At 48.4% G+C, this 14,324-nt stretch overlaps 1 protein-coding gene across 6 annotated transcripts in view; it reads left to right on the top strand.

The window, feature by feature from the left end:
- Positions 1 to 394: 394 nt before the first annotated feature.
- The window catches only part of LOC139057654 (uncharacterized), a 36,583-nt gene continuing 22,653 nt past the window's right edge, over positions 395 to 14,324 (top strand). Inside the window, exons 1-2 of one of the 6 annotated variants that reach the window (XM_070536266.1) lie at positions 395 to 1,547; positions 4,683 to 5,969. In XM_070536266.1, the coding sequence (XP_070392367.1) occupies positions 449 to 1,547; positions 4,683 to 5,969 (2,386 nt within the window). In that variant the 5' untranslated portion in view covers positions 395 to 448. Of the gene's footprint in view, positions 1,583 to 4,682; positions 5,970 to 14,324 lie in introns of all 6 variants that reach the window. The other 5 variants (XM_070536267.1, XM_070536270.1, XR_011512964.1 and 2 more) reach the window with 5 other exon arrangements.

Genomic DNA, 14,324 nt, shown 5'->3' on the forward strand with positions numbered 1-14,324 from the left:
CATTTGATAACACACCATGGCTACCTAACTACTTGTTATCGTGACTTGCTCTCTATCAGTGTGTATATGAGTAGTTACACATGCTTCTGAAATGGGAAACAACGCGGCAAGACAAGTACTTACGGAATGTAGACAGCATTGTCAGTACTCCTCTTGCCGCACTCTTTCCTACTTCAAAAGCATGGAATACCAACCAGCTCAAGGTCCCTCGCTACTTCATACTCAACCTCGCACGGCCTTTTTGTGGCCATTGGTTCCTTTTAATTTAAAAGATCTTCAATTTGCAGCTTTGGATACTGGATTAGTGCTCTTTGGGTGTTCTGTTTGCGGGTTCGGATATCGCTCACGCTAGCTTTCTCGGTGCGCAATTTTTCTCTTGCAAAATTGACTGTTGGCGAGTTCGTTATAGCCACTCTGCTAATTTTAGGGCCTGTGTCACCGCGTTTAGATGCAAAAATTTCTGCGCCCACTTGCTGTGGGTATGTGCCTGATGTTTAGATGGTTGAGAAGAATACCCGAGCGTGGCTGTGGGCTGACTCCGCAAGGGGGCTACTCCCAACTACACTACGTTAACCTTCAAGCAGCACCGTCACCCCGACGGAGCATGGAGAACTACCCAGGAGCGAAGCCGCTAAGCGAGAGCCATTCTCCTCGCCAGAGAAGGCGACACCGTAATAATCGTGTGGATCACGTGTGCCGTCGGCACACACGCCGGTATGTCGGAAAGCAAGAGGAGCCACGCAACGAAGCGCACTTTGAGACGTCGAACACTCGCGAAGACGGTCTTCGGACAAGTGCCATCCGCCACCAAACGGACCCAGCTATCGGAAGGGACGTTTTCAAACCGGGAAGTCTGTCCTTCGAAAGTTCACCAAAGGAGGCAAGGCAAGAGCATTCGCCTCACAGCGGTGAGCAAGGGCCAACGCTTTGTGAAGACGCCAGAATTCATAAGCGCAGGCAAGTAACGGCGGCAAATACTTCGCGCGCAAAGTCGACGTTCTCTCCCAGATGTCCCAAAGGAGAAGAGCATTCGGCGAAACGTCATGCTGAAAAGAGGCTTCTTTCGCCCCAAATAGTAATTGCAAACCAATATGGAGGTCCAATGAATACTGATCTCGTCCTGTTCAAGCCCTCTGGTGGTGAGAACCGCGCCACTGCAGCAACGGCAGCCAAGGCTCCAACTCCGTCGGCCGGCACGGTTGGCGTTGTCAGCAAGAAGCCGACAGGAGGAACACCGAGCATGGCACAGTCCATTCAGGGGGACGGAACGCTCACTCCACGACAGCGGTCGCTGGAGGGGTGCTCCACCGACGACGCTCCAGACTCGCTGGAGATGCACTTGCGCGACGGAAAGCTCGAAAAATTGCGGCAGGACTACGTCTACTACGACACAAAAAGTGGACCTTGGAGCGCCACGGCGGACACTGCCGAGCTTTGCCTTCCCGAAAGCACAGGGGTCTCAGGGTACCCAACGCGCGGCACTGCGTTCGCAATCGAGAACCTCGAGATCCCCAGGAAGACGACGGGAAGGAGCGAGAATAGTGCGGGTGAGCATGGCTTCTCGTCGGCGAGCTGGCAAACAGTGAGTCCGCGAACTGTGCGAGGCCATATTCCACGTATTCTAGTACCCGTTCATTCACCTCCGCGATCTCAGCGCTGATTCAAGCGTACAGCCTGCTCCTTTGTCTAAATGCGTTACGAGCTCACTTTGTATCAGTATTGCACAAATTATTTGAGCGGCGTGGATATCGAAAGATTCACAAACACATGGTGTACTCTAACTATTGAAATAGCATAAACTGCGGCGACCAACGGCCTTTCGCCTTTCGAGTGAAACTGCGACTTTTTTGGTAGCCTATAAAATTGAACGTATTGAAAGGTCAGAACTTTTTTGTGCTAACTCATTTACCAAATATGGTAGTTTCTCAATCTCGTTTGTTCTTGGACGCTAGCGCTTTGCTACGCACAGCGATAGAGGCAGCCGGATTTATGGTTTCAGATTTAATGACAGAAACCTTCAGGTAGAACTGTTTCTAACACATACGTAATTACACAAGGATGTCCCAACATAACGCTGTCTGGACGCCCTCCTGTGCGTGCACTGTATATGGAACCAAAAGATATCAGCAGCAATGAATTGAGCGGTAAAGTAGATAGGGTAGCAGTACTTTGCTTTTGTAATGAGTTCTCATGTCTCCCGGCACTGTGGTTTCTCTGTTGCCCCTGCTCATTTGACGGGATACTTCTAGGAGTTCAATTGAAGCTGTAAAGAGAAAGGATACGCCATGTTTACTCGATACCTTCATTTTTAAAGATCATGCGATGGCGCAGCATGTAGCCTCAATGCATTATTGCGCGCTTCTAACATTTGCTTTTCCCATCTTATATCAATTCTCCAAATAATGTTTCGGCGGCAGCCTTAGTGAGCGGTAAAAAAAGCTTGCTGCCGGTGAGCGGCATCTCCCATCGTCAAAAATTCCTTTTATTTCATGTAACTGCAGTGAAAGTTGAGCCGATTGCACTAGTTGTGTTCACCTGTTTTTCTAGTTTCTGAGTGTACAGTGCGGTAGAATCAACCAAGAAACTTGACACGAACTTATCTCGTTTTAAGTTCGCATAATATCTGTGCTCCGGCACTCAGGTATAAAGAAGAAAGTGTTGATTTCATCGTGTTTTTCTTCAGACAGGTAAAAAGGTCCAGTTGTCACCATTATTTTCCTCATTGTTAACACTTACAAGTTACAGCACAGAATAACGCCGTCGCCCAGACATCTGTGACTACGCCAGTTATGCGTGCGCCTCTAGCGTAACTCTACATGAATATACTAAATATACTACATGCTATACTACATGCAAATATACTACATGCAGAAGCGAGAGGCAGCACAAAGGTCAATCTGCTCGCTGCTGCTGCCGCGCTTCATCACGCCAGTGTTTCGACAATGGGCGTCCACGGTCATCCAGTGAGATGTGTTCATGCTTGCCTATGCGTACGTGACACCATGCTTGTTACTAGAACGGAAACTTGGCAGGTTTGTGTTAATTCATGTTTCGAAAAGTAGCAGCGCTAAACAGACAAGGACACATGACATAGACAAGGACATGTCCTTGTCTTTTTAGCGCTGGTAATTTTGGAAAGGTGAACCTCGCTTGTTTATTTAATTAGTAACCGAACGCTGGCAAGTTTATACGGCTGATAAAACTACTATCATTACTTCGTATAACTGTCGGAGAGTTTCGCTTTCGCAATCGGTGTTCCGCCTTTAGAGTGGAACTGCGACTTTTTTGGTAGCCTATAAAATTCAACGTATGGAGAGGTCAGAACTTCTTTTTGTTGGCTCATTTAACAATTATCGAATTTTCTCAATCTCGTTTGTTCTTGGACGCTTGCGCTTCGCTACGCACAGCGATAGAGGTGGAGCATACAAATAAAAGTAAATACTTAGTTCTGTGCTTTCTGAGCTGATTAGGGGCTGATTTTCCTTCATAAAAAATTCTAGCAGATTCGGGCCGTACCACCCGAGAAGCGTGATCTAATGGATTTTGTATATATTTAGCAGGACGATGCATCGGGCATTGCGAATGGAGATAATGCTGCGTGAACAGTGCAAATAATCTACGAACATGTTGATTCGCATTATTTAGTGCGCTATGAGAAGATTTTGTCGTGCATCGCGAGTTCATTTCACCGGTTGATTGTAGCAACTATTAGACATTTTCTTAGGTCTCATCACTGTGCGCACTGGAACACCAAGCGTTTAGGTAAAATACGCTTTTGTTTGTGTATAACCACTCCTTAAATACAAATGTAAAACACTTGTCAGAGGGAATGCCATTGAACACACCATCTCTACGTATCCCAACATGGCGTCACCACATTCAGAATTGCATTCTATGAGAGTTGGTTGGGAAATGTTCGTTTAATCACACCATGAGAGAAAACGTGGGTTCCTCTAGGCTCACGCCATTACATCTTGTTCTCTCTCAAATCCGAATCATCTCGTGGCCCCAACTGCGACTTCCAAGGTTCTGGTTCGGAATTAGGACTATCGACTGTAAGAGAGCTCTGCTACGGCCCGGCCTTGCATCTTGGACTGAATTGTAAATTAACACTACAGCTAAAGAATTATGAGGTTTTACGTGCCAAAATCACTTTCTGATGATGAGGCACGCCGTGGTGAGGGTCATCGGAAATTAGGCTCACCTGGGGTTCTTTAACGTGCCCCTAAATACACGGTACACGGGCATTTTCGCATTTCGGCCCCATCGACATGCGGCCGCTGTGGCCAGTATTCGATCCCGCGACCTCGTGCTTAACAGCCCAACACCATAGCCATCAAGCAACCACGCCGGGAACACTACATCTCATTCGAGCATTCCCTTGTGACGTAAATAGGGCGACATTGAAGCCTGGAAATTGGGAATCGCTTCCTCGGCCTCCAATTTCTTTAGAAACCGCATGTAATTATCTCACAGCGGCCGCTACAAGGACGTGCGGGTGATTACACTGCAGCCTAAAGCTTAATTTGCATAATGTCTTGTCAATTTGAAGGCGGAGCTTTCCTCGCCTCCACATTCGCAAAATGTGCAATATTCATAGCGAAATTTCTCAAGCAATCAAATTTTGTGTCATCGTTGAAGACCCATATAGAAAATATCACTTTCTCTGTCTCTTCGCGCAGTGAGATGTCGAGAAGATTTAAGCGGCTCGAGGAAGGACAAGCAAGGCATCTTCAAGGACTTAGTCACGGCGATGCCCATACTGCTAGTTCTGGTGGTTTTCGCGCTCGTCATCACGCTGAGGCACTTTCGTACCTTGAAAGGCGAGTACAAGCCCGATGCGTTGCGTGCACAGGAGGCCCACGTGTGCGACGGCAAGGACTGTGCGAGAGTCTTCGACATGCTTCTGGAAGCAAGCAACGCCACGATCAACCCATGCTATGATTTCTATTCCCACGTCTGTGGCCTGTGGAGCATCAAAGTACCCGGGAGGCCCAGCTACGCGATCGAAAACCGGCGGAACTTGACGGAACGCTTACACCACCAGTTGGTCGAGGTCCTCCGAAGCCCGAGTCTTTGCGCCCAGCGCGAGTACGAGATGGCGCGCTTCTACGACAGCTGTCACGCCTTTGTTCGCGCCCGCCGACGCCCGTCTGTACGTGGCACGCTCGCGAAAGCGAACATAGACGTCGACGCATGGCTGAGATGCGCAACTCTACAGGACCTGATGAGTGTCGTAATAGAGACTTCTCTTCGCACCGGTTTGCCCTCTTTAGTCACGGCTTTCTCAATATCCAGCGAAGTTGGCATCGAGCCTGGCTCGACCATTGCCAACAGTCTAAGAGACAATAGTGGAAATACCGCTGTCGCGTACATTGAGCGGGCTTTGCGAGAGCTGGACCTTCGTAACGACACGAAATTGTGGCTGTTTCTTCAGACTGTTGACGGAGAGCTTGGAAAAATAGGTCATGAATTCAACAGAACATATCCATTCAGAAAGATAAGCATTAGGGATCTCGAGTCTCCGCTTCCAGGATTTTCGTGGATAGAAGCGTTTCGGCACGTATTCTACAATGGCACCACCTTGTCTTCAGAATCTCTCATCCGCATACGGGGCTACGAGCAAGTCACGGCTACAATGAAAGCCATTCGTGCTGATTTGTTTATATTTGCGAATATCTACGCTTTGCTCTTAGCCTTAGCCCAACTCGCCAAATACGAATACATATTGCCGTCGAGTAACGCCCACAACCTCCATGTCGCTGTTTCATGCCTGGAAGTAACCGGCCAATACTTTCCAACGCTGCTTGCAGCTTGGGTGGCACAGACGCTGGCTCTTCCCTCATCTACGGATTACGTTCAAGAAATGCTATCAGTGTTCGGGCTCCTCAGATACCGGACTCCCCCTATATCGGACAAAATCAACGTCAGCTCAGCAGACGTCCTAGGGCAACGCGTTGCAGTCATTGGTAAGGATGTCAGCAATGCTTCAGTTTCCTTGGTAACGCGTAAGCTGTGCGCTATAATTCTTGGAACAATGAGTAGTCCCGATAGATTTGATGCTAACGGAAAGAGCAGTGAAAATGCGACTACAAGGACAAGCAAAAACGTGATGGGACAGGCTATGTATTGCACCAGAACAATGCCGGTTTATCTCCTGCAGCTTTCTTAGAAAAAAGATTGAACATATGGGAACCACATAGCTACCAAGGGATTCTCGAAACGAAACACACCATTTCACTCGGAGAATGGCGGCAGGACTCCTGGAGGGTCACTACCCCTTACACCGCCAAATATACGGCACGTGCGGTTACTACACACTAAGCGGTAAAGAACAGGTCACACGGGAAAGCAAATTACAGTGTTTAAATAAATAACCTCCCAAAAATGAAACGTTCCGTTATTCCACAATGTATCAGAAATAGCTATAGGCTGGAATGGGCTGCTTTTTTTCACTTCTTTTCAAAGCTGCCTTGCTTACACGCTGATTGATGAACGCAAAACTGTTTATCTACTTCGTACTCACTATGAGTACTTCGCTACTGTGGAACCGAAATTAACGTAACGGATAATGCAGCCAAGGAAAGCACAAAGGAAACTACTTGCTTCAATGGAAAAGTAAATGATAGCCTACGAAAATAACAACTTGCCGCCGATGGTAGCCGAATCCAAATCTTCAGCATTGCGTGTGCGAAGCTCCATAAATTCAACTATAGCCATCCCTCTTTTGGGTGTTTGTGTAGTGGACAAAATTTGTCCCTGGGAGTGTTATAAATTGTCGGTCATTCTAAGATTACCTGGAGTGTGAGCAAGCACCACCCATGGCAATATTTCGGTCCCTCGTACTACTGCGGATATACCTCAACTTATTCATCAGTAACTGCTTCGTATCCACACACACACACACACACACACACACACACACACACACACACACACACACACACACACACACACACACACACACACACACACACACACACACACACACACACACACACACACACACACACACACACACACACACACACACACACACACACACACACACATACATGTCATGACATGTCAGCCATGCATGTTTTAAACCTCACTCACCGCGAGCGGTGCATACGAAGGCCATATTCACTTTTTTTTCAACTAGAGTCCCAGTGCTGGGCAGAATCGGCGATAAATGTATCTTAGATATTATCTTAGATACTCTTTGGGTATTTTGCATCTGTATCACAACACGTTTGGCAAGACGTGTATCAATATCTGCATGTCCGATACATGAAAGAATGTTTCGTGTATCTTAAGATTCCAGATGAGATACCGCTATCGCCACGTCACCGCCGAAACTATAAGCGTTAGTTAAGCTCCCCCTCTCAAGCTGATACTGGTGCCACTGAGCCACCAGAATAAAACTAAAGGCTGCGTAATTCTTTTACCTTTCCGCCGCAGCCCTCCAGTGAGGGCAGGAGACGACGTCTGCGCGTCCCTAATGGTGGATCAGAGTCACGTGGTGTCGCCCGCGCCATCTATTAATATGTCGGTAACGAACGCCTTGCCCCAGCAGATAAGCCGAATATGAGAGGTCATTACAGCTTTGTGTGATCTCTGCATACATAATGCATGACATCAAATGTCGCTACCAGCATTGTTGCTGCCGTACAGTGTCGGGTGATCCGGTAGTGCGTAAACGGTAATACGTTTACGTACAAGGTGAAACTCCACAGCGGTATTTGCGCTATCGTGCAGAGGTTTCTTATTGACGTCCTTGTAATTATATGGTGACTCGCTAGCTGGTCGGGAAACTGATCAGCGACTTTCATCAATTACATACATAATTACATAATTACATAGAAGAAGTGCCTCGGAAGAAGAACGCCTGTAGCTGTGGTCTCTTCATTTTCCTGTGTCTCGGACGTTTTTCAACATCAGAGACTGTGCAAAGGGCACAACGTCATCCTCCAGGATGGGGGATAGGAATCCCAACCAAGCGTTTGACCCTGATCGTCCACCACTGGCGGCATCGAAGACAAGGGATCGCACTGGCCCTTCCACTGTCGCCCTTGAATCTTCCGACAGCTCAACGGTTGAAGAAATGGAATCGGACAGCGATTTCACACTTGCCGTGGGTCGCCGTTTGAAGAGAAAACTCAGGAGGACATCAACAGACAGTGAATCGTTGCCCAGGCAGGACAGTGGTAAGCAATCATTCACTGTTGCTTACGTCCCTACCACAACTTCCGACGATCTGAATACCTTGAACAGGCAGAGCTTAACAGAGTACTTTGAGCGAATTGCGCCAGGCCAAGTCAGCGAGATCAGAATTAACGCACGGAGGAACATCCTTTCGGTGGACGTGAACAACAAGTCAATTCTGGATACGCTAAAGGCTGCCACACTACTAGGAAACATCCCAGTGCGCTCCTACTTTGCTTATGGAAAAGGAACCTCGACTGGCGTTATTTCTGACGTGGACAAAGAAATCGCAGATACTGACCTCCAGAGGCTTTTGAATTCCACCGCACCAATAGTGCAGATTCACCGCTTCGGTCAATCCCGGTGTATTAAAATAGTGTTTGACTCTGCAACATTACCTGACTACGTAAAAGTAGGATACGTAAGACACCGTGTGCGCCCTCACGTGCCAAAACTGGTGCAGTGTCGGAAGTGTTTCAAAATAGGACACGTAAGCGCAGCTTGCAAGGGCGGCGTAACATGCCAACGGTGTGGAGGGGCCCATCAAAATGATAGCTGCGATGCTACTGCCCTAAAATGTCCTAACTGCGCCGGTCCACATGAAGCGACATCAAAAGACTGCCAGAAAATCAAGGACGAAATGTCAGTGCTTCGAAAGATGGTGCGGGACAACTCCACTCACAGACAGGCTGCTACATCGATACGCCGCCGCAGACGTCGATCGCGACACAGACGACAGCAAGACAAGAGTACTTCCCATACAGATGGACCATCGACCGCATGGCAAACTCCTCGCTTGCCAAGTTTGCTTCTGCGCTCAAGATGCGGGCCCGACGTACCTTCTTCGACAACAGCACGTGGAACACATGCGCTGCATAAAACGACGCTTCCGCCGCCCGACTCTGACATTGACTGGCCGTCGCTCCCACCCAAACAAACAGGCTTAAATGCGTCGGGTGATGTGTCTGCAAAGGTGGTTGAGAATGATAAGGCAGAAAATGAAAATGTACAAAGTATGCTGAAACACCTGATAACTACGATGCGTTCACTTCTCTGCGGACTACAGACGCCGGTTGCTAAGACCGCGCTACATGTTCTAGATGCTTTGGAACCGCTCCTCGCGGCTCTACAATAAGGCATCATGGCGCTCTCTTTTGAAAACCAATTACGAAGATCTGCAATAATGCAATGGAATGCCAGAGGCCTACGAGGCCGCCTCGCAGACTTTCGGCAATGGATGTTCAAATACCAGTTTCCCGTGGCTGTTATATGTGAACCAAACATGACATCTTTACTACGCGTATCTGGATATGTGCCACTGTGGTCAAGGAATGATCACAATTCAAGCAAAGTGCTCATTTTCGTTCGTCGGAATTTAACGTGCCTTCGTAAAGACATTCCTGCACACGCCTCCAACGAGTACGTTTGCATAACGCTGAAGTACAAGCGGCGCACACTCTCAGTAATTGGCGGGTATATACCCCCAACATCGAGCATAGACTGTTCATATTTGCTGTCCGTACTGAAAGCTTGTCCGGGTCCCCACATAGTCATCGGTGACTTTAATGCCCACCATCCCATGTGGGGCTCTGCTTCGACGAACGCCCGCGGTAGAGACTTGGCTGACTTCATGCTTAGTCAAGGCTTGATGGTGATCAATGATGGCTCGCCAACATACCTTCGAGGCTCTTACTACAGCAGTTGTCTTGACACTGCGTTTGTTTCAAGAAGCCTGCTGTCTGCTACACGATGGTGTACTGATCTCGACACCCATGGAAGTGACCATCTACCAACATATGTTCAGTTGAAATGGTTACATCCACCAGCTCCGCACACTGTGCGTTCTATCGATTGGCCAACATTTCGAGAATCTGTGACCACCGCATGTCAAGCCATCCAAGCACCATCCAATATTGAAGATGTCATCGTGGCAACTTTACGTGACACAACAAAACACCTCAGTGCACCTTCATCTAGATCATCTATTGATGACCAGTACGAGCGACTTCGCGCGATACGGCGTCGAGCAGAACGGAAATACAGAAGGACCAAATCACCATTAGACGTCACTGCATCACGCCGGGCTCAGCGTCACGTCCTGCGCCACCTTGACAAGCTTGACAAACAACGCTGGAGATCATTCTGTGGCTCTCTGGATCCGAGAAAACCTCTCTCTAGAATTTGGAAAATTGTACGAAGCCTTCGCTTGCCTCCACAACAGCTTCACCCGTTCAGCGCTGTGGCCTTACGGCAAGGCCGGCGTGAAGTTGAGGTCGCCGATGACTTTTGCAAATTACTCGTGAGCTCCTCGAACGATATACCAACCCATTCACGACTGACTTTCCCGTCATCTAGTGATCACCGTCTGGACGCGCCTTTTACTATGCACGAGCTCGACGCTGCGATATCTTCTTCCCGCCGATCAACTTGTCCAGGACCAGACGGAATTACATACTCCGCGATTTGTCATCTTGGAGTAGAAGCTCGAGAAATTCTCCTGGCGCTCTACAACTCTACGTGGGACACAGCAACTGTGCCTAATCACTGGAAGTGCAGTCGTCTTGTGGCTTTGCTAAAACCTGGGAAATGCCCGCATGATCTGTCACATTATCGGCCAATAGCCTTGGCAAGCTGTGTCGGTAAAGTGATGGAACGGATGGTACTGAGCAGACTGGAATGGCTACTCGAGAAAAGTGGTGGACTTCCTGATTTCATCAATGGATTCAGAAGAGGCCGATCATCCATTGACGGCGTGATCGACCTAGTATCTTCTGTTCAACAGGAAAAGAGACGCCGTCGTCTGGTATGCGCAATATTTCTGGACATCAAAAGTGCCTACGACAACGTCTTCCACCATTCGATTCTTCAGGCGCTTGAGGATATTGGTGTTGGTGGCCGGATGTATGCATGGCTGCAGAGTTACCTCAGTGGCCGCACCATTTTCATGTCCACTTCGGATGGCGAGACTGATAGACATGAAGTTCGCAGGGGTGTTCCGCAGGGTGGTGTCCTTAGCCCAATATTGTTCAATATGATACTTGTGGGCCTTGCAGACGAGCTACCTGAAACAGCACGTATCAGTACGTACGCGGATGATATCTGTATTTGGACATCTGGGGTCACACGTCCACAAGTGCGTGCAAGGCTTCAACGTACGGTTACCATAACGGCGAAGTACTTGCGCCGTAGAGGCCTGCAACTCTCAGCAACTAAGTGTGCAGTCATGGCATTTACGCGCAAATCGATGTCAAATTATCCAATCGTTGTCGATGGAACGGCGCTCCCTTTAGTCACCCACCACAGATTTCTTGGCGTGATAATAGACCGCAATCTTTCTTGGACCAAACATGTTACTGCGCTTAGGGCTAAACTGACCAACTTCATACACGTTCTTCGTGTAATATCAGGACTGAGATGGGGCCCCTCTGAGCGAAGTTTGCTCCAAGTGTACCAGGCACTTTTTGTGGGCTACACACGCTACAGCATGCCTGTGTTATCTAACATGGGGTAATCTTGTATACGCACGCTGGAGAGCCTTCAGGCTCAAGCACTACGGATATGTCTTGGCTTGCCACGCTGCACGTCAACTAAGGGCACAATAGCGGAAGCACGGGCTTGTCCTATCGACATATACAGGTCTTGTGAACCTGCGCGAACCTATCTTCGCCTGCTAACCAGACACTCACACCATCCACTGTCAACGCTTCCAAGCATCAACCTTGACTGTGCTTTTTCTAAAGCTATTGCATGTCACGCAAGCATTGTACCTGCCAGATTCCAGGCACGCGACATCCCCGCGACACCTCCATGGAAATTGCCAATACCACTAGTGAGGCTTCAGATACCCGGAATTAGGAAGAAATCTCACGTTGCCTCCATTGGCTTGAAGCAGCTCACCCTGTCCCATATATTTACTTTATATAGTGGGACTGTACAAGTATATACCGATGGTTCGGTCACGCCATCTGCCACAGCGGCCGCATTTGTCATCCCACAACTTGGAATTACTCAACGATTTCGATTAGACCACAAATCGACATCTACGGCTGCGGAACTTGCGGGAATACGGGAGGCTGTCCGTTTTATGAGAACGCAGACACCCCATAAATGGACAATATTGTGCGATGCCAAATCAGCGCTACAGGCGCTAAAATACTTTTTAAACAAAGGACCATACTATCTGCTCGTGCTGGAAATCGTCGAACTTTATCACAGTGCCGAGCTAAGTGGCCACGTGATCACCTTTCAATGGGTGCCTAGCCATTGTGGTGTTTTTGGAAATGAACTCGCTGACAGTGAAGCAAGATCGGCCTCCTCTTCCTCTGATGAAGTACGGATTGCCTACTCGCGACCTGACACCAACTCCATGATCAAGGCACTCATGCAGGACCTTACGAAGGCTTACAGAGCCCACCCTGATAACATCCACAGACGTCTACGTATGATCGACCCAGACGGTAAATTCTGTTTGCCCCCGAAGCTTACACGGAGCAAAACATAATTGCTACACAGGATTCGGCTCGGCGTTGCTTTCACCCGTCGCTACGCACACCTCATCGGCCAATCGAACAGCCCTGATTGTGTACACTGCCAGATGCCCGAAACACTGCAACACGTACTGTGCGACTGCCCAGCATATATGCTGGAGCGAAGGTCGTTGGACAGTTTCCTAGCCAGCGTTGGCAGACAACTACTCTCGGAGGAAGCTATCCTCGGCCCATGGCCTGACACTGCAATTTCGATGCGTGCAACAAAACTATTGTTGAAGTTCCTGCAGGACACCAAGCTCGACGAGCGGCTGTAGCGAGGCAACTGTCTCATGTACATAAGCACTCACCTCTCCTCTTATCATCATCATCCATCCCAATACTTTCACTCCCCTTCCCTCTTCCCCAGTGCAGAGTAGCAGACTAGAGCGCACTAGCTCAGGTCGACCTCTCTGTCTTTCCTATCAATAAATTCTATTATTACTATTCTACCGTGAAATGAAAATGCGTATTTGAAATGAAAACACTCAAGTTTCGCCTTAGGGGAGCATCGCAATCTTCGGAGAACTTCTTTCGCATTCTTCGTGCACAGCGGCGCAGAACAGTTGCGCGCCATTATGGCGCATGTACAGAGATCATCGCAAACGTAACCTGTCTTGAATGACACGCAATTGTAACGGCACAGGTGAAGAAAAATCACTGGCGGGCCGTCCGCAGTTTTTCAATCCTTACCATGTGCTCGCCACTTCGTCGCCGGTGCGCAGGTGTCACGCACGGCTCTCCACAGAGTTAGTGTATATTCGAACAAACGTACTGCACACGTACCGTAACGTGCTGTACGATCGGCGATATGCTATGCATGCCGCCTGCAAAAAAAAGGACGTGCGGCGAATGACTTCGCTCGACAGGCAAGATGACGGGCCTACGCGCAACTCAGCAACCTTTGTTTGCGTATACAGTAACTAACTACAGTATACAGTAACTAGCGCCACCCTCAACAAATGTGACATTAACTGTATACACTCCTCCTTCGCGCTCTCACCTGTTGTCAGCGGCGCAACGCGGCAGGCCTCACTTGTGTATTTTTATCCAGCGGCCGTGGTAGTCCAATTAAGTTTACCTTTGCTCTACGTAATAAAAAAAAACGAATTCCTACATAAAAGCTCAGTAATGTTGGCGACCGCCTAAAAGCATCTCGAAAGCACACAAGTCTGTCCAGGAAATAGCCTATTATATATATAACACGTTCTTTGATTCAGCCATTTGGTATGTGCCACTGGGTGTGTGCATGTTCTTAACCAATCCTCCATAATTCGTATGTGCCAGTGTGACAAACGGGGTATAGAATTTTTTTATGTTCCCCTATGGGTACTGTACTTCACTCCGCATACACCTGTCATCATCGTTATTTCGTCGACAAGCATCATAGATTGCGCTCGTCGTCCTGACACCGATTCGCTGCGCGGACGGCTCGCAATGTGGATCCAGCTGATTTCGAGTATTCATTTCGGCAGAGAATGTGCGCGATGTAGTGCATAAACATAAAAATTGTATGATGAATACAGTTGTGCCCTTTCCAGCGCATAAGCATAAACATTGCGCGATATTACATGTTGCATGAGATGAAAGTAACAGAAAAATTGTACGCAT

This window comes from Dermacentor albipictus, chromosome 3 (genome assembly GCF_038994185.2).
Source record: "Dermacentor albipictus isolate Rhodes 1998 colony chromosome 3, USDA_Dalb.pri_finalv2, whole genome shotgun sequence".
Taxonomy (NCBI): Eukaryota; Metazoa; Arthropoda; class Arachnida; order Ixodida; family Ixodidae; genus Dermacentor; species Dermacentor albipictus.